Below are 20,172 nucleotides of genomic sequence, written 5' to 3'. Positions count from 1 at the left end.
GTAAGAAAAACAAATATATATTTGTAGTCGTAGATGGGTTCACAAAGTTCTGTTTCGTCGAAGCTGTAAGAGATACTACCACGAAATTGGCTGTAAAAGTTTTGCTGGATATAATACACATTTTTGGAGTACCGGTCAGAATAATTTCGGATCGAGGATCAGCTTTTACTTCAAAGACTTTTGCAACATTTTGTAGTACCTACGGGATTAAACATATTCTTAATGCTGTAGCTACTCCACGTGCAAATGGACAATGTGAGCGATATAACAGAACTATTTTGAATGCTTTACGTTGTACTGCGGCTGGTGCCCCCGAAAGCAAGTGGGACAGCTTTATTAAACAGGTGCAGAGTGCTATAAACTCCACGTATAATAAAGCAATAGATATGTCCCCTATGGAAGCCTTGACAGGTTGTAGGGGTAAAACTATGGCGGAGAGCAAAATTTTAAGAGAAGTACAGCAGGACTTAGGACGAGCTGAGTTACCTTTATTGAGGAAAAGGGTTCAGAAAAGACTAGCAAAGGATCAACAGGATCAGAAAGAAAAGTATGATCGCAGGAGGGCGAAAGCCAAGGTATATTCGGTAGATGATGTGGTAATGGTGTTGATAACAGATTCTCCAAGTACCGGTTCCAGTAAAAAGCTTCTACCAAAGTACAAAGGTCCATTTAAAGTCACTAAGGTTCTATTCAATGACCGATATGAAGTTCAAGATATGAGAGAGAATTTCAGAAGATTAAAGACAGTGACTGCTGTAGACAAAATGAAACCATGGATAATTCTGAAAGGTGAGACATTTTCAGTGGTCATCATATGAGAATGTGTGACTGTTGAGATGGGTACAATATATGTGCAAGGCTCAATCACATATGAGAATGTGTGACTGTTGAGATGGGTACAATATATGTACAAGGCTCAATCACATATGAGGATGTGTGACTGTTGAGATGGGTACAATATATGTACAAGGCTCAATCACATATGAGAATGTGTGACTGTTGAGATGGGTACAATATATGTACAAGGCTCAATCACATGTAGGTGTGTGTGTGTGACTGTTGAGATGGGTACAATATATGTGCAAGGCTCAATCACATATGAGAATGTGCGACTGTTGAGATGGGTACAATATTTGTACAAGGCTCAATCACATGTAGGTGTGTGTGTGACTGTTGAGATGGGTACAATATATGTACAAGGCTCAATCACATATGAGAATGTGTGACTGTTGAGATAGGTACAATATATGTACAAGGCTCAATCACACATAGGGATGTGTGACTGTTGAGATGGGTACAATATACGTACAAGGCTCAATCACATATATGGGTATGTGTGGCTGTCGAGATGGGTACGATATGTGTACAAGTCTCAATCACTTATAGGATGGGTAAATTATAAGTACAAAGCTCAAAAAAAAAACTCAGGAAACTTGTGGTATTCTATGAAATTAAATATTTTTCTCTTCTTATAGATGAAACTGCTGAGAGTTCGCCTGAGGACAGGCTGAACGGTAGGATGGCCGAATGTTAGGAGATCGACTCCGTGTGTCTACCCTCTGGGAGAGTTGCCTGTTACGCTAATGGATATCAAAGGATAAAAAGTAGCTGAGCACGAGTACGAACTGATAACGGAAAAAAGGCTAGCAGGCGATGAGTAAGATGGGACAGCGTTTTGGCATGGTCGATCGCAGAGAATAAGTTTAATATGTATTGTTTGTGGTTGCGGAATATTTCAAATAAGACATTATATTAATCAGTTTACTTTTGATTCTTATTATTTTACTACAATTGGAAGATTAGAAAATGTACTGAGTGATATTTCTGGGTTATTGGGTATGTTTGAATAAACTATTTATACGGGTATTATTTACAATTATGAATTCGTTTGTATTTTTTTAATACTTTAAAAATGTGGTATTTATCTTTATTTCAAGGGGAAGCATGTTATACAGTTTTGGAGCGAAATAGTAGACTGAACGTTGGGTATGACTTTTTTTGTAAAGGGGTATACCAATGGATAAATTATGTACATTTCTGGTGTACTTTGTATTTGCCTTAGAATAATTGATATTGTTCGAATATATCCATATAAGACACTGGTGTGCATACAAACTTCTTATATCAAGCAGATTAGTTTCAGAATAGAGTTTTACTGTATCAAATTGTCTGTTTTTTTTTTCAACATTATTTTTAAAACTGTATTCTGGAGTACCTGTACAATATTTAGCACATTCTCAAACATTCCACCCCACACTGTGATACAATATCGTATAACTGACTCAACAAAAGATTTGTAAACAATAATTAAGCTTTTTTTTGTGAGTATATTCCTGAGTTCATACATTTTATAGTTAAGATGTCTAAGTCTTTTTACTATATATTGCAAATGTTCATCCCATCTCAGATGTTGGTCCATTACAACTCCTAAATACTTTAGTTTAGTTACTTTTTCAATATATGTACATTCACAAATGGTTTCAGAACACTTTGGCATATGTAAATAAATTTTTTGTTGGACAGGTTGCTCAGAAGAGTGAAAGTAATAAATTTCGATTTTTCAACATTAAGGTTGAGAAGATTGTTACTTAAACAAATTTGTATCTTACCCAAACACTCTTCTGCTACTTTATATACCTGTTGCCACCTGTACAGATAATTGCAGTATCATCAGCATATGATATGAGGTGCCCTTTGAAATTATTTATGCGACTTAAACTATTAATATATTATGCTAAAAATAGTATTGGGCCTAAAACGGTACCCTCAATGAAAATATTCTGTGTTTTCTTATGAATTGTGACTATAGGAACGAATGATTGTGAATTTATTATCAAATTTAATGGCAATCAAATTCTCTTGAATTCACTCTGATTGTCTTTCTAACCTCTGCTTATACAAACTTGTGTGTATATAATTAAACATAATTCTATGAAATACGCTTTTTTTGGAATCTCAATATTTTATACTATTTTTGTGGGTTTATAATCTTCAGCAAGTTCTCTTTTCATTTATCTTTTATTTTTTCAGACTATGGGAGGTTATAAACCCAAAAAACAGTATAAAATGTAATAAATATAACACTCCAATATAAAGTTGATGAAATTGGACATGCCACCTCGAAATAATACTTGGATATAATTTGTTTACAAATCAGTTGATATGTTCACATTTCCTGTACAGTGTGAGCCAAATTGGACACTATTGAAGGAAAACTCCCGTTCTCAACATTTATGACAAACCTAATGGTGAAAACCGCATATTGATACATGTACATTTGTACATTTTCGAAAAGTAAATGTAACTTTTTTCCTGTGACAAATTCCTTTTATCTATGGAAAGATCTCCGGAACACTTCTTTGCGTAGAATTCAACGGTGTAAAAAATAATTTTTTCAAATGAGATATCAATAGTTATTGATGGAAAACTATTTTTCATGAGATCCCCTGTATATTCCACCATATATTGATAGAACTCAAAATTACCTTTCCAAAAATGTAGCTCACTTGATGTTTTGTTAGAAACATCTTTGAAATACAGAGCTTTAGGTTTTTTCATGTAGAATTCGAAACGTACCCTTTGATCAAGTATGTTTTGGACAATGCGGCGATAAAACAGTATACAAATCTTTATTGGTAGCTGTCAAATTTTCATATTTTGAACGCCGCATGGCTTTTTGACAGTGGTTTCTGTTAAGTTGTAACCAAGTGCATGATTTTTCCTTGAATTGTATTTGGACAGACAAAGCTTATATGAGCAGTACCGGCTTTTTCAACCTCTAAAATTATTCTTGGGCACAACATTCTATTGTGGAGCAGAGAAGTCAAGGAATAAATGGATTTATTGTGTGAGCAGGTATTTTCAGGAATATAATTATGGGCTCGTTTATTTATAATGGTACTCTCACATCTTAGATGTAATTAGAAATTTTAGGGCAAAGTATTGGACTGCTTGTTGATGAATTGCTAATGATAGAGACCAGAAAAATATATTTTCAACAAAACCGGGCTTCTCCATACAACACTGAAATTGTCACCAATTTTTTGGATGCAAATTTTGGTAATAATTAGATAGCCAACCAAGGATCCAACCAGCTAGGTCACCGGACCTAACGCCTATGGACTTTTACCTCTGGATAATGTTGAAAGATTTCATTTTCAAATTGCCGACCAATTCTAGATAGAAATTAGAAGCGGCAGTAATGCAAAGTTTTGCTTCTGTCACTCCTATTGAACAAAAAGTTTTCAGAAAAGGTGTCATCTGTATGTAAGGGGAAACTGGTAGACATTTTGAACATCTCCTCTGTAGAAATATATTCCATTGTTTGTTCTTTATCATTTTTATTGTTGAAGTTTCATTTATTAGTAGTAAATATAGTATAAATTGTTATCAGTTTTATTGAAACTATGAGTCTGAATCACTACTGTGAACAGCTTTTTCAACATTTGGTAGCTGCTACTGAACAATTTTTTTATGTTTTATCGTCACGTCATCCAAAGCCTACTTGATCAAAGTGTACGTTTCAAAGCCTACATGAAAAAATTTAAAAGCTCTGCATTTTAAGTGTGCTACATTTTTAGAAAGGTAATTTTAAGCTCTATTGAAATATGCAGAAATATCTCATTAAAGAAATAGTTTTTCATCGATAACTATTGATATGTATTTGTAAACATAAGTTTTCTACAGTAAGAAATATCTTTTAAAATGTTTTCTTAGAAACAGGAGAACAGTTACAGCAGATTTTTGTAAATGCATATTTTCGAAAAAATGCTGTAACTCAGAAACGATGATAGATATCGACATGGGGTTTTCACTATTAATTTTGTCATAAAATTTCATTATCAGACACAGCAATGAATTTTCATCTACTTCGAAAACAGGAGTTTCCCTTCAAAATTGTCCAATTTGGCCCACGCTGTATAATCTTCCTCAATTTTTAGAGCCACAGGACATAGGTACATCGGTATTGCATGAATTCGGGTGCAACCATTCGATTTTTTAAATACTGAAAACGAATCCACATGTTTCTAGAAATGATATGAAATCAAAAAAGGTTAATGCAGTCAAGCTGCTGAAAAATAATTCCATGAAAATCAGAAGATGTTCATTATTCATTATTTTTTGTCCCAAATTTTTCGATATCAAATAAGTCACTATTGGAACATGTCTTACAATTTCACTTCAAATATCATCTAGTATGCATGTGCTAATTTGAGCATCATCATCCAAGAATAACTTAATTTTTTTGGATTCGAACTTCATCGAAATGAATCCACATTTTCGTTCTAATATAAAACTCACTTGAATTTTTCTTGACATCAGGAAGTATTTATAAAGACATATCTAGATAAAACATTAAATCAATCAGTCTGATTTTTTAAAAGTGAAAGTAATTTTTGAGGAACATCACAGTTCTTGGATATTTCAGCTGAACTGGTCATATTAAAATATGTTAAAGTTGATATAAATCAAGGGACTGAACTGGATGAAAATTAATAACACTATCAATGATAATAATCATAAAATTTTCACAATGAATTTCATTTGAAGACGCATTTCGCTACACGGTAGCTTGATCAGTTACTGGTACAGTTACACCATAGGTACACCAGTAACTGGTAATTGGTAGAGTTACTGGTAACTGATACACCAGTAACTGATGCTACTGTGTAGCGAAACGCGCTTGAATGAAATTCATTGTGGAAATGCTATAATTACTGTCATAGATACTTGTAATGATACTTCGATTTTATGTATCGTCAGATTCAGAAAGTGGAACGAAGTCATTCAAAATCCAGGCCAAAATAAGTGTTCAATGAATTCTAAAAAAAGTTCTGAAAGGAGTAACTATATTTGACGCTCACAGTGAGTTCGACGAAGGAAATGGAGGAAATTGAGAGTGGCTGCTGAAAGGAGATCGTGTAATGAATATGCAGTGGCGTACTTGATGTTTATAATTCGTTGCTCATAACATGTATCCAATGTTCATGATTGAATTCTCAATTGACAAATATCCTCAGTGAAATTTTAAGAATCAAAAAACGATTCTTCCTATACTGACATCCCTGGCGTATGTGATAGTGTTATTGAATGCAAAAACTTTTTTGATACGTAACTGCCTGAACATCAAATTGAAGAAGTTTCCTAAGTGGTCTGATATTCAATGTTTCAATGTTATTTCAAATTTTATACAACATTTCGTATCCGAGTAAACTACATTCTTACTGACTGTTTTAAATTATCATCTTTGGTAAAATCACTAAAGTTCGTTTCTTTCTATTGTTTATCTTATATTTCAAAATAAATAAGTTCATTCCAAAAAAGTTCATCTGAAATCATAATAATATATGAAATAAACATTCTAATCTCACAGATTCAGGGAGAAGATCGCTTGGAATCAGTAAGATTTATCTCATTTTTTATTCATGAACAAGAACAAAATAGTACCTGTACCAGTATTGTGCTAATAATATATTGTATCGAATATTAATTTTTGAAGGTGCATTTTCTGCACATAATTATCAAATTGATTATTTTTTTTTCAGTTAATGTTTTTTCTCTTGTAAATTTGAGCCCAATATTAATAAAAACCTCTCATTTGATTAGTTCTCCACATACAAAACTATCAACGTTACGGAAGCTATATGTGAAATTCAAGAAAAGGCTATACACTTTGCCTCTGAAAATCACGATGAGATTTGTATATTGTCATTCGTCACTATAATAATTTGTCAGGCTTCTCTTATGAGTGTTTTTTTAAGAATATACGAGAGCGTTCAACTGAGATATAAAGTGCATTCCAGTTAAAACAAACCACCATGATGGAGTTTTTCCATTTCAAAACTGTAAAAATGTCATGAAATAAGGCAATTTCAGTTTTCAAAGGGACATAGTCTTACGTAAAAAACAACACCTTGTTAGCAACCTCACCCCGATAATTTTTATAGTTTGTATTCAATTCCGGACCAGAAAATAAAAATAAACAAAGATTTACTGTTATATGGCATGAATAAGTTTTTGTTTTCTGCCTTCCATTCTGTAGAATATAAGGAGTTAGTAGCCCACAGCACCTGGTAGTTTGATTCCGTAAATTATCTGCATCAGTTGGCTGCTCTCGTAGACTTTTGGTTTCAACCATTTCTATAGAAGAAAGTCCAAGTGAGTCAAATCGGGATATCTGGGTCACCAGAACATCTCCTTCCAACCCATCGACCCGAAATGTTATTAGCGAAGAACTATCGCACCGATACTATGAAATGAAGAGAAGCACCATTCTTGTTGAAATACTACTTCATTTCACAATAGAGGAGCTGACTGGACGGCTTTGTCAATACTTGGCGTAACTTGAATACTCCGCGAATTGGAATATTCGGCACGATTCAGGTTTGCTTCCAGAAATAATATCCCTATGATATGGTTACCCAAAATGTCTTGCCAAATAATTGGTTTATAGGGATATTCGGTATGAATTTGGCATAACTCATTGGGATCTGATCTGGTTTCTGTATCAGATTCACTAGCCCATCCATTCAAGACACATATTTTGTACAACAAAGCTGGATCACGATGACGCGTTCGAAGAGGATGTCACAGAATTCATTTCTTTGTTGAAATCATCTTCGTTTTATTCATCAACCAGTTTGTAAGGGTGAAATTTGTGTCAAATTTTGAAAACTTTTTTACTACTCACTCTTGATGCTTGGGACAACTTAGTCAATAAAAGTATTTTTCATCAAGGCAACGTGGCGTAGAACTGCAACATCAATGCCTTCTGTGTCAAAGCGATTTTACGGGTTTTTTGACCGTGTTCTGTAGGTTTTTATGCCTGCCTTTTCGTCTACTAGTGTGCAGACGTTTCTCATCGCAGAAACCTACATTGAGCACTTCGACCATTACCTCCTCGTCTTTGATAATGTCTACCGCGGTAATAGACGAAACGAACGGCTTATAAACCTTTCATATGAGGTATCACTCGACTATTATTTCTGTTTTCTTATTAGTCAGTGGGCTATGCTTGAAGACTGGCCGTAAACAAATCAAAAGTAAATGGAACTTCAAAAGTTCAAGCCAGTCTCTATATACCTACACAGTAGGTTTAATGGACTGACGCCTATCAGAAAACAACTACTCCCCTGGCTAATACCACGAAGGGCGTTGGATTATATCCGACAGGCGTCAGTGCAGGAATTTTCAAAGAAAATGTCCTGCATATGCAATTGGCAATACAACTGAAAGAGTCGACCTTCAATTATGGAATGGGCACACTTGCAAACCTACTGTGTAGGTATATAGAGACTGGCTTGAACGTTTGAAGTTCCATTTACTTTAGATTTGTTTACGGCCAGTCTTCAAGCATAGCCCACTGACTAATAAGAAAGTGTTTCTTCCTTATTCAGAGGAATCGGGCAAATTACGGATATGCAGTTGGTTAGTACCTCTAGATGGAGTGACATTTTGTGATGTTCGCTTCAGCTTTGGAAGAGGAATGAAATACTCTGAAGGAATTCCGATTTTCAATTGTGGAATATCATTGACTTTAGGTCGATGATGGTCACTATCTTGCACTGATGAGTGGCTAATAAGCCCGAAACCGGTCTGCAAGTGTGCCCGTTCCATAATTGAAGGTCGACTCTTTCAGTTGTATTGCCAATTGCATATGCAGGACATTTTCTGTGAAAATTCCTGCACTGACGCCTGTCGGATATAATCCAACGCCCTTCGTGGTATTAGCCAGGGGAGTAGTTGTTTTCTGATAGGCGTCAGTTCATTAAACCTACTGTGTAGGTATATAGAGACTGGCTTGAACGTTTGAAGTTCCATTTACTTTAGATTTATTATTTCTGTTTTGAATTATTGACATGAAGGTTGTTGCGGAGGAGGACTGACAAGTGGTTACAAGTGTTTCACGAATTTTTTATACTCTTGATAGCTATATCAGACGCTAGCCTCCCAACAGGGACTTCCGGAACTTGGACAATTGTTGAAACCTTATTGAAGCTCAATTTTGTTGACCTTGTTAAAGTTATACCTGTCAAATTAGTTGTCATTTATTCAGTTTGTTTTGTCAAACCACCATGGACGGATATAGCATTGAACAACATCTGCAAATTGTTTCATTATTTTGTTTGTTGAATTGTTTCATTGAAGTACCTCGCGCTTTGCTCACTTCACGGTCGCCATAATCGTCCTACTAAGAGGACTATTTGCAATGTGGTTGATGAATAAAAGGCCAGTAAACGATCTACCAACACCCGTAGGTCAACGAAACTCAAAATCTGCTGAAACACCACCGCTGTCTATGAGAGTGTGCAGGAGAATTCGAGACAGTCAATTTTGCGTCGTTCACAAGAACTCGGCCTTTCGCAGACCACAACTTGGCGAAGTCTCAAGTCGCAGGTGTATGCGAAGCCACATACCACACCGGTTCTCATTGCTCAATATAAGACCCCATATTAACTGATATACTCAGGGTGACTCGATTTGACTGAAATGTATATCAGTGAAATGAATACGAAAGTGAGGAATCACAGAAACATATTGAAATAGCTTTGAAATTAGTTTAGAACGCGGATCAGGTCTGACAGGTGGCGCGATTAAAACCGACAGTGAGCAAGTGAAAAAGTGCAATAATTATAGAGTATAATTGAAGTGAGATGCTATCATTTGAAGTTATTGAATTGTATGAAGCGTACCATGTATGGTCAATGTTACATTGGTCAGCGATAGTCAGTAAAAATATAAAACCTACTTTTTTCACTCTAAACAGTCTGAGTTATACTTTTGTTACCAAACTTCAAACAAGCAGATATTTTTACAAGATTTTATTCAACTTGCAATGTTTATCACTTGACGTTGAATCTTGCAAATGAATTTTGAATTAGTTATCCTCAACCACTGAAATTTTGTATACACGTTCAGTTTGGACGCCGTTTGAATGACGTCATTTTGAATCCAATATGGCGGGCCTCTCAAGATGGCGGGCTAGTTATTTTCATGTACTCCCATGACATGAGTATCAATAAAAACGGTTTGTTGAAAATTACGAAAAATAAAATGACTTCACTGTAAATACAAGATGGCGCACAAGCTGCACAAAAGGCACACAAAAAATGAAGTAACGTTACTCTAACCAATATGGAGAACTCTCAAAAATGGTGTATTATGTTTTCGCACCCCCAAGATATGGATATCAAATGAAAGGGTGTACCAAATTTGAAAAGTTATAGCTTTGTAGAGGTTAGGGGTAATGACGCTCGGATGAATGTAGTGACGGACCATTCACCGATGATGCATTAAATGAAATGTTTAGCGATAACTAAAAAGGAAAAAATAAATTATTGGTCAAAAAAACCTGTAATGAAATAGTTAATATTCGCGTCAAAATTTTATTTCATATAAATTGTGTAATGTGATAAACTTATGAGTTTATTTTAATCACACTTATTACGTTTTTCTTTTTTATTAGCATGTGATGAATCGGTACTTGTCTAGGTATATTAATTTCTAAACTATAACAATGTATGGCAATTTTGATTATAATAATGTGAAAATTTGTAAAAATTTTCTACTGATAATTTATTCAAATATTAGTTAAAAAATATTAACAATTATTGTTGGATTAGTGTTGGATTACATGTTTTCAAATGCCAATTATTACTACATGTCCATTGATTCGTTTCACTGAAAGATAAACAGTGAATTGTGACAATAGTCTCTATACTCTCTATGGTTATTTTCATGACGAATGAAGGTACGTATTGTTCGGCAAAGAATAACAAAACGTAGGAAATGATTATATTGCTCGTAACATCATTACTCAATACATATATACACATTCACTTCTACTTATAATCAGCCCCTTTGGCATGCCGACTTACGAGAGAATATTTCATTCGAAGTAACGGTTGAAGAAGAATGCAAGTGTGCAACATAACATTTGAGTCGTTTTTGATCTTGAAGGAAATTCTCATTTTCATCAGAACGTAATGAGAGAAATAGCTCTTAATGGCAATTTTTCACATTTTTGTGTGTTGCGGATTATTTTCACGAAATATTTCACTTGATGTACGAGTGGTTCACTTGGGTGAAGTTAAAATGCAACATGCTTCTGTCGACGTTTCAACTATATTTAAGTAATCATCAGGAAGTGATTCTGACTTCTAATACTATTTAAACCACCGATGTTTTTTTAGTTTATCAAATTGATGACAATCGTCATTTTTTCCAAATTGTAAATGACAATCTAGTAATGCCGTTTATTTTTCGCATGGAAGCAAAAACCCTTGGCAACATCATCATGAGTTATTTCGGTTTCTGCATTGAAATATTCGTATTGCCTCATTTTTTCAATACTGAGGGTATGAAAAATTGGGATATTTGGAATATTCACCTAATTTTATTCATTTCCATTCTCATCTGCACACTCTAACCTTCTATTATCAGCAGTGTTTGTTTTTTTTCATTTTTATGGATTCGGTAGAGTATATGATACACAGGTTAATAATTTACCCATTGAAAACACTTCCCTCACTACAACAAAAATGCTGTCTATCAACGCGCTTTTTGCTAATCTAGTAGGCATCAGCAGGAGATGGGTCCTGGTCATCTCCTGAAAAAACGTATTCAAAAAACATTTTATTGTGAGATTTTCACCAAACAGTTTTACAAAAATGCGACACGTGTTTTGTCATACAATGGCTTCTTTACACGCTCGAAGCAGTAGCGTAGCCAGGATTTTATTGAGGGGGTCCAAAACCAGGGGGTATGAGGGTACCCCCGAACATTTTTTTTTTGAAAAAAAGGATACTGAATAGAGGGTTTTGAACTAATTTCAACACATTCCCTAACCTACAATTCATATATCAAAAAATTTTTTTTCAAATTCATGATTTTTCAATATTTTTATTTTTTTTATGGAACAAAGTAATTGTGTTTTATCCAAATAAATATAATTATAGTGTTGTAGTTTATCCAGAGCTTCAAACTTCTTCAAATAGATGAGTAAGACTATAGAGACAACAGTATAGGGCTATAGTTAAAATATATTTATAACGTTTAACATTACTTAAATGAATTCAACAAAATAATGCTATAAGTTACAGCACTAAATCTTCAGCTATAATCGTAATGTTGGGCCTGACAGGTGGCATGATGGATATATGCTTTCACTAGTGGCTGTCTTGCGAACTATACTTACTGTGATAGTCCAATTGAAATTTGTCCAGCTATACAAACACTGCCATTACACTACCCAAGAGGCCGAGCTCAATCGTATCGTACAATGAAGTATGTTTTGAGCAAAAGGACAAACCAACAATGGTATGATAATTTAATGTTTGTAGACAAGAGTAACAATAACTTTTCTTTCTTTCACCTGCTCCATGCTTAATTAATTTTGTAGTATGACTTGAAATTCTGAGGGGGGTCCGGACCCCCCGGGTCCTTCCATTCGCTACGTCACTGGCCCTAAATAGCCATTGTATGGGAAACACGTGTTGCGTTTTTATAAAACTGTTTACTGAAAATCTCACAATGAAGTATTTTTTGAATACGTTAGATATGTATTGGCCAATTCCATTATATGTACATCTCCTGAAAGATAGCATACCAAGCTAGCATCATGAGTAGTTTCATTTCACGGCAGAGGTTTCGAGTGTATATATTTTATAATTTTGTTATTTTATATATAGTAAGAGATTGAGATGAAAAGGTAAAATTATAGGGAAATGTTCAATATAATAAATTCAGAAACCGATGCTGAGTTCTTTCCAATTCTCCAAATGATGAACAGGAATATATTGACTCTATACTCTGGATATCATTAGCTATTATGCACTTGAGTTTTGTGGGTATTGTGAATAAAATATATTCCAGTATTTTCTATAATTACAAATAAATGAGATTGGGGGCTGCTCATCAGTCATGTTACACTGCTCACTGTGTTACAGTTAGCAATAACTATACTAGGTACTAGAAACTATAGAAAATAGAAGAAGAAAAAAATATTAGAGATTTTTTTTTCACCTTATTCTAAATATTCACTTGTTTGGATTCCTATCATAAAATGCATTGTACTGTCCGGACTTTTCTTCATCATTTGACAAAAATGAAAAACTTATAATACAAAAATTAATTTCAATGGCCTTGTTGAATGTTCACTGACACCTATTTCTATCGAATGAAACACTTCAAACTTCCACTAAACTACGTATATTGATGAAAATAACTTGTTTTATATAAAACGGTTGAAAACTTTATAGCGTTCCCAGTTTTCTAGTTTTTTCACAATGTAAAACACCGGTTTCTTAGTGCACCAATCACTCCCTGTGTTCAGAAATAATACCGTGTGAGGTAATCCTTCAAATGTTCATTCTGACGTGCATACTTGAAAAGTGAAGTGATAAAATGGACTGTATCTATAAAATAATAGATGTGAGCATCAACAGACCTGGTTCTGAAAGAACATCTGAAACACTCTGAAAATAATCACCTACCTATAATTTAATTTTTTCTTTTGCTTCGTAAACTCATTAATTTCCATATAATTGTTTCAACCATCGGTCATTTCAAAAATATCTTTCAGCAGATTGCTCTCAAAATCTCAATCCAAAAATTTGGTACCGCAGCTATTGTGTATTTTTTCTATATTTCAGTATATCAAAAAAGTGAAACAAATTTTCATCACATCTGCAAAGACATTCAAAACAGAATGAAAAAGTGATTTTAGATTTTCCAGAACAAATGCAAGCTTTCCAAGAAATTACATCACAACTCACCCTTTTCCAACTGAAGTCTCTTTGGCACTGAGCCCTTTGTAGTAAATCCTTGTCTCCACTTCACCATCTGGCAGAATATTCGTCGAAACAAAGTCCGTAATTTCGCGACACTCGGCCAGTGATGCCAACATCAGAATCGCCACCAGGAGGTGGCCAATACACCTGGGGCGCTGTTTTTCGACGCACCGCATTCACTACTTGTCTTTTCGGGGTGGGGATATTATTGAAGATGGTGAATTTTCTCACATGTTTTGCAGAGATGAGTCTGAAATCGAAAGTCGGTTATCAAAAAGTGTCCATAACCAAGAAAAATTTAGTGGGTAGTAATGATAATAGGCCAAAATAGATAGGAAAATAAGCTGCAAACATTAATAATTTCTGATGTTACTAATATTAGTTTAACATTGACCCAACAAAGGTTTCTGTTTATTTTTACACAAAAATATACCAATATTGGGTCACTTTCATGTTTCAGAATACATTAACTTGTTGTGCAGATTATATTCCAATATAAGTCGGTACTTAATAATTTCAAGTTTTTTTGGGTTCAATAACAATTTTTTTTTCATAAAATGGCCGTAAGACCTTGGGAGACGATGATAGTTTGGGACATTTGAAAACTGCAACTTCCGACGAAAATATCGCCAAAGTTCAGCAAATGGTGCTAGACGACCGCCGAATTAGAGTGAGGGAGACAGCAGTGGTTATGAACATGTCACATATTCAATCAACATTTAGGAATGAGAAAGTTGTCCGCGCATTGGGTGCCGCGTTTGCTCACGTTAGACCAAATACGTGTTCAAATGAACATTTCCAACGCTCTGTTGACAAAGTTTAGGCGCAATAAATCCGAGTTTTAGCGCTGATTAATTACTGTAGATGAAACTTGGATACACCATTATATGTTCGAAACAAAAATACAGTCCAAACAGTGGACTGCAAAGGGTTAACCGGCTCCAAAAAAAGCAAAAACTGTTTTTTTTTGCTGGGAAAGTGATGACGACTGTTTGGGAGTCATCGATTATCTTTAAAAAGGAAAGACCATTACAGGGGCATACTACGGATAGGAATATGCTGAACTGGTTTTTCCGGGTATTTGCTTCGTGTATGTGATATTATCTCTAATTTCACCGACGTTTCGACAAAATCTCATTTGTCATTATCAAGGTGTGCTGTTACGTGTTCAGAAGTTTGTTGACCTTGCTCAACTCACTTCTTACTACTTCTTACTATATATATATATATATATATATATATATAAGTACTCTTTGATCATTCCCATATTGATTTCAATTTAAGAGCCACCGGTAGAGCTGTTTCTGCCTATTGGGCATCGTCAATATATATATATATACATATATATATATATATATATATATATATATATATATATATATATATATATATATATATATATATATATACCGGGTGTCCCACATTTTATGTGACAGGCAATATCTGGTTTGTTGAAGGAGATACACAAACATGTTTCATACAAAAGTTTTAGGAGTTAATGAGAGCTATATTTTGATATAATTTTCAAATATACAGGGTGTTTGGTGTAGGTGCTACAGACCAAAATTCCATTTTTTAAAATAGAACGCCCTGTATATCATTACATATTCAGATGCTACGTTAAATTCTGATATCACTTCATGTTTGGTTTTTGAAATTCGGTTACGGCGTTGTTGAGTTATTGCACTTTTCCTTAAATATAAAGTTTCAAAAAAACTTATTTACTCGTACACGAATCCAGTCTATATCTTTTATTAAATTGAACTAGACTACTACTGAATACAAACCATTATTCTCACCTCTACGATACGATATCGATATCAGTTGAATATAATATTGAAATTCTTGAGAATGTTACCAACTTGAGGGTGAATTGCTTTATATTGCACAATTTCATCAAGTAGCTTATGCTTGTTGATGCCATAGTAACAAATGTTATTGAATTGTATCTACTTGTCAGTTCGATTCAGTGATTCTTTGCAAAACAGTAACTGTGTTCTTTGTGCGAAAACTCCAGTATGCCTTTCGCGTTTAGTCCAAGTGATTGCATTGATATGTTATTAATTTTTGGGGAATGTCAGAAAAACTGCCGTCAAGCACAACGTCTATACCAAGAACGTTTTCCAGACAGACCCATTCCGTCACGAATGACTTTTTCGAGAGTTGTAGAAAAATTGCGAACTGGGTCATTTCCTTCTACTATAAAGCATCGTCATCATACGAGATCTGTTAGAACTGAAGATTTAGAGATCAATGTGTTGGCTTATATTATTATTGATCCACATGTTTCTATCCGTACTCTTGCAGAAGAAGTCGGTGTGAGTAAATCTAATGTACAGAGAATTCTGAAAGAAAATAAATACCACCCATTCAGTATTCAGTTGGTACAAGGTTTGAAACCCACGGCTTGAATTCATTGCTTGTATTCAGGTAATATTACATGAAAGTCCTAACATATTCAGTCAAATTTTGTGGAGCGATGAATCGCGATTCCACAATAATGAAGTTGTGAATCGACATAACAGTCACTATTGGTCTCAAGAAAATCCCCACTGGGTCCGCGAAAGTAATTTTCAAACTACTTGGGGTATTAATGTATGGTGTGGATTGTTCAATGGCCGCATCATAGGACCTTACTTTTTCAATGAAAATCTCAATGGATTGCGATATTTACATATATCCAGTTGATGGAAGATATTCCCATAGCAGAACGACAAGGAATTTGGTGGCAACAAGATGGTGCTCCTCCTCACAATTCACAAGTTGTTACTGAATATCTGGATAGAACGTACCCAAATAGATGGATTGGTAATAAGGGTCCAATTCGGTGGCCGGCTCGTTCCCCAGATTTATCACCGCTTGATGTTTTCCTATGGGGTTATTCAAAAGATATTGTTTTCACTACTCCCCCTTTGAATGTGGATGATCTGAAAATGAAAATTCGACTAGCGTGCAGTGATATTACGCCTGATATTATAAGAGCGACTTGTACGAGAGAAGTGATTCGACGTTTCGAAGCCTGTATAATATCTAATGGGCATCACTTTGAACAATTTTTATGACTTATTCCTAGGTACCTACCATTCTTATGAAATGATTTATCAAGTTATATTATTTACATTGTTATTAATTAAAGATTTGTTTTCGAATACACCTCTTTCAATTTCGCAATTGTTTCATATTCAAAATGATTCCTGACTGAATTCCACAACTCAAAATTGAAACCATCACTTCGAACACCCAAAATTTTGACTAATTTTCATGTGATCTGATGCAGAGAGAATAATTGTATGAGATATTTAAAAAAATAATAGTCGTTCTCAAGACTTTACATTTTAAGCAATAACTCAACAACGCCGTAACCGAATTTCAAAAACCAAACATGAAATGATATCAGAATTTAACGTAGCATCTGAATATGTAATGATATATAGGGCGTTCTATTTTAAAAAATGGAATGTTGGTCTGTAGCACCTACACCAAACACCCTGTATATTTAAAAATTATATCAAAATATAGCTCTCATGAACTCCTGAAACTTTTGTATGAAACATTTTTGTGTATCTCCTTCAACAAACCAGATATTGCCTGTCACATAAAATGTGGGACACCCGGTATATATATATATATATATATATATATATATATATATATATATATATATATACATATATTGAAAGTTCATCAGGAATGAACTTTTTGAGGATGTTTCATACGATGGTTATGTAAAATATTGGACACAACATGTTGGATGAGCATTTTTCATCAAATATTTTATCCAGTATTAGACATCCTTTCCCCATTTTTATAAATGTATTGTATAATGATGGAAACAATTTATTAAATTTCCGAAAGCTTGGACAAACTTTCAAGAGTACTTTCATTTGCTGCTGCTGCTGCATACGAATTTTATATATTGCTTTCACTATACAAACTTGAAATCAAAACAATGACTAAATTGTGAGAAATTTTTCGAATTTTCAAGGATGATACAAATATTATATGCAAAATATCTATCTTTTCTTTGGTCACAATGTAAAACTCTATTCATAACATACTACAAACTAAGAAACAAAAATAGAAACTAATTAATCCATACATATAATCAAATACTATGACGTGATATAATTCATATCTAGTCATCTCGTTATAGTAAATTTATTTTTAGATCAAAGATATCAATTAAAACGATGCTCTTCTGATTAAACAACAAAGTGTATGCTCAGAATTCCGTTCCATCATTAGTATAAAAATTAATGTGATGAGACAGCGGAAAAATATATCGAAACGTTTCCTGAAATGTGTTAACAGTCTCATTTAAAATTTAGAGTTGGATATTAGACCTGCATATTTAGATCAACATCTCGAAAGCCCATGATTCAACGAATGTCATGCATTTGTAATTTTATTTTGTAACTGAACGAATGAAAAAGTAATTTAGACAACATAGAAATTGGACTAGTAATGCAAAGCTCTGGTATGGATCTCGTCTAGATGCCTGGATCCTATTCATGGGAAGTGTATGATTTCAACTCAACACCAAAGAAGCTGAGAACAAAAATTATGAGATTTTCCAAATATGCTAACCTCAAATGAAAAAATAACCACATCTGTTTCCTTTTTTTATATATCATGAAACAATGGTGCTTGTTAGACTCTTTGTCGCATTGTTTACTCTCATTATCATTTTAATTGATATTATTTATGATAATTCCATCAGTATCCGAGATATTTGGTTATATAATGCACTCAGGAGATGATGATTTTTTTCATTTTTGAACTATCAAATATTCTTTCTTTAAAATTGTTCAGTTCTCTGCAAAGGTATTTTGCGTATACATATGAATAGAAATCATGATGTTTTTTCATCAGGTGCATTCACAAACTGCTTCATATGCAGTTCAAACTTATTCCAAATAAGGAGTCGTTAATGATATTCTTTGTACCAACATCCATATATTCTCGTTGAGGCTTTCTTTTGAACAAAGTTATGTGTTTGTCTCGGCTATTTCTACAGCCAAAAAGGCAAGAATATTTCTTGTGACCACCTTTTATGAATCTACCGAATCGGGAAAGCATTTTTGCAACAAGTCCTCTAATTTCATTCTTTTTCTTTAAGCGATAATGCACTATCTTCAGCTGCATTGATATATTATTCCAGAGTATACGAAAATAGCGAGACAGAATAATTTACACTTCTTCTTCACTTCTTTTTCAACGAAAATTTGCAACAAAGTACGTATTAGATTAACTTTATAAGGACACCTTCGATTTATCCTGCAAGGGTATGAACGTAAATTCACTCGTAAATTGACAAATATATTTTTCGCATTCGCAGAATACATGCAAAACATTTTACAATGTACGTACTTAATAGAAAATACATATATTGAAAGGGTTATATTTTTAGAAGTGATTATTTTTTTGGGAAATAAATTTTTTGGCTTTCTACTACCACACCTTGATACAAAAAAATGTGGGAAACTTCCAAAGGAATAACTGTATACATAAATGTGTAGATCATGCAAAGAAGTAACTTTCAGACACAAACTGGAAGAAAAAACCCTCCTGTATCATGATATGAATGTAGCTATTTCAGGAGGGCTTTCTTCCAGTTTGTATCTGAAAGTTACTTCTTTGCATTATCTACACATCTATGTATACAGTTACTTCATTTGAAATTGATTGCTTCCTTCCTTTCTTTGGAAGATTCCCACATTTTTTTGTATCAAGATGGAGTAGTAGAAAGCAAAAAACTTTCTTTCCCAAATGAATACATAATGCGAAATAATAATACTCGAAAAACATAACATGTCAAACCATAAGCTGAGTTAAGAATTCAGGAGAATCAGACTTACTCATTCTAACAAATTACCGACTTTTTCTGGAATAACTCAGACATAATAATAATAGTAATACCCATCACGCGCTTTGATAAGCCAAGGTCACCAATGTTATTGAAGAAGACCCCATGCATTGGCGTATCCTTGCGTTTCCGCAGAAGTGAGGTGATCTCTGCGGCTTTTATATGAGCTTTTCGCTGAACGGGTTCCAACTCGGTGACAGAGTTGTGATCACCTCGTTCAGTGTCGTAAACTAAACCGAGATGATCAGCTGCTCGGGCAGCTGCCCTATAGAGAAACGCTCCGATTCTTGATCTCTCAAAAGAGATACCCCCAGGCTACACCCAGTACCATTCTGTCATGTAAACACTCCAAACTCAAAAGTCCACGGACTCCCTGTTATCGGAGGAAGTACAACCGTGGAACTGACGATTTGGGATGCAAACTCCTATAGAGATACATCATTTTTCAGGTCTTTACGTCGAATTGATACAGCTCCTCCCGAGTCCACTTCACTACTCAAAACGAGTAGAGTAAAA

At 34.2% G+C, this 20,172-nt stretch overlaps 1 protein-coding gene across 1 annotated transcript in view; it reads right to left on the bottom strand.

The window, feature by feature from the left end:
• The window catches only part of LOC141485318 (uncharacterized), a 327,725-nt gene that overhangs the window by 283,161 nt on the left and 24,392 nt on the right, over positions 1 to 20,172 (bottom strand). The window contains exon 2 of the mRNA XM_074181794.1: positions 13,776 to 14,040. Within this exon, the coding sequence (XP_074037895.1) occupies positions 13,776 to 13,966 (191 nt within the window). The 5' untranslated portion in view covers positions 13,967 to 14,040. The remainder of the gene's footprint in view (positions 1 to 13,775; positions 14,041 to 20,172) is intronic.

Source organism: Leptinotarsa decemlineata, unplaced genomic scaffold, assembly GCF_025532065.1.
Source record: "Leptinotarsa decemlineata unplaced genomic scaffold, Ldec_3_MD MMD2_tig00026316_RagTag_RagTag, whole genome shotgun sequence".
Lineage (NCBI taxonomy): Eukaryota > Metazoa > Arthropoda > Insecta > Coleoptera > Chrysomelidae > Leptinotarsa > Leptinotarsa decemlineata.
The sequence above is the reverse complement of the archived record's forward strand: the minus strand, read 5'-3'. Positions and strand labels throughout refer to the sequence as shown.